Below are 1352 nucleotides of genomic sequence, written 5' to 3'. Positions count from 1 at the left end.
CTAGCACCCAGACGCGGTGGCTCACACGTAGTCTTTCATGGGGTAGCCCATCGGGTTGCAGGTTTTCACCGCTCTGTACTTCTTGGGGTAGGGGTCCTGCTGGGACGGGGGTCCTGAGCAGCACAGGATGCCCCCACCAAAGAGCTGGAGGGCACTGGAGGCCCAGCCGATGTAGAGGGCAGCCCCCAGCTCTCTCTTGAGGGCCTGGGGCACCATGGGGTTGTAGAAGTTGCTGACAATGCTGTTAGCAGACCAGGAAACAGGGATGAGCAGCATGATGCTGGCCAGGACGAAGATGGCACCTGCCACGATGGAAATCCTGGTCTTGGTGCTCTTGTCATCCACGCAGCGGGTGCAATCCGCACCCGAGATGGCAGTGAGGAAGGCAAAGAAGGCCACGAAGATGGAGGTGACCACCAAGGCGCGAGCTGCTTGCAGGTCGGAGGTGAGCTCCAGCAAGGAGTCGTAGACCTTGCACTGCATCTGCCCTGTGCTTTCGTACACGCAGTTCATCCACAGCCCTTCCCAGAAGACCTGGGCCACCACGATGTTGGAGCCGATGAAGGCCGTCACCTTCCACATGGGCAGGGCGCAGGTGAGGATGGAGCCCAGCCAGCCCAGCACCGCCAGCATCAGCCCACCCAGCTGCATCGTCATCGTCGCCATCGACAGCACCTGCGGGGACAGGACACAGCCATCATGGAGACGGCCCGGAGCTGGGGGGGCTTTCTGAAGAGCATGGACTTTTTGTGCTGGGTGTGTCCTGTTCCACGTCTGGGTGGGAATGGCTGCAGACCAGCGTGGGGACACGCGTGGCATGGGGCATTGCTGCAGGTCAACATGGGGACACGTGTGGCACTGAGCACCCAGGTCCCAAGGAGGCTGAAGTGCAGGAGCCCCCATGTGTCATGTTAGCCCCTAAAATGTCCCCACGGCGCAGGGCAGTCCTCCGCCATCGCCCCATCCCTGCTGGGCCGAGCACATGGCAAGTGTTAGGATGGTTTTCAGGGAGCAGGACGAGGGGCTCGCTGTGCCCATCCCGGCATGCTCCAAAGCACAGATGCCCCACACCCCACTCTCACCCCACGTCCTGCCGTGGCAGCCACCCCACAGCACCCACCCCATTGCTGGTGCTTCAGCCTCCCTGTTCTCCCCGGCCACAAGTATCGTGCTGGGGGGCATGGGCAGGCGAGGCAGCCCCCTGCCCTCACCACAGCACCGGCTGCTCCCCGGTCAAGGGCAAGTTTTGCTTTGCCCTCGGCAACCACGCTGCAGCGCCCTTTGGACCTGGAATTTCCTTTCTGGGGTGCTGGAAATGGGTCAGAGCTCAGGTATGCCTCCGGTCCTGGCTG

The 1352-nt window shown here is 62.4% G+C and overlaps 1 protein-coding gene across 1 annotated transcript; it reads right to left on the bottom strand.

The window, feature by feature from the left end:
• Nucleotides 1-21: 21 nt before the first annotated feature.
• LOC104164950 (claudin-4-like) lies at nt 22-666 on the bottom strand. Its single transcript, XM_009704437.1, has one exon. It carries the CDS (start codon nt 664-666, stop codon nt 22-24), a length of 645 nt encoding a protein of 214 aa, XP_009702739.1.
• Between the last annotated feature and the right edge of the window lie 686 nt (nt 667-1352).

Source organism: Cariama cristata, unplaced genomic scaffold (assembly GCF_000690535.1).
Source record: "Cariama cristata isolate BGI_N322 unplaced genomic scaffold, ASM69053v1 scaffold23137, whole genome shotgun sequence".
Lineage (NCBI taxonomy): Eukaryota > Metazoa > Chordata > Aves > Cariamiformes > Cariamidae > Cariama > Cariama cristata.
This window is presented reverse-complemented; position numbering and strand designations above follow the sequence as displayed.

What these genes read in the sequence shown, in the direction of transcription:
- LOC104164950 (XM_009704437.1), bottom strand. Translation starts at nt 666, where the DNA reads ATGGCGACGATGACGATGCAGCTGGGTGGGCTGATGCTGGCGGTGCTG.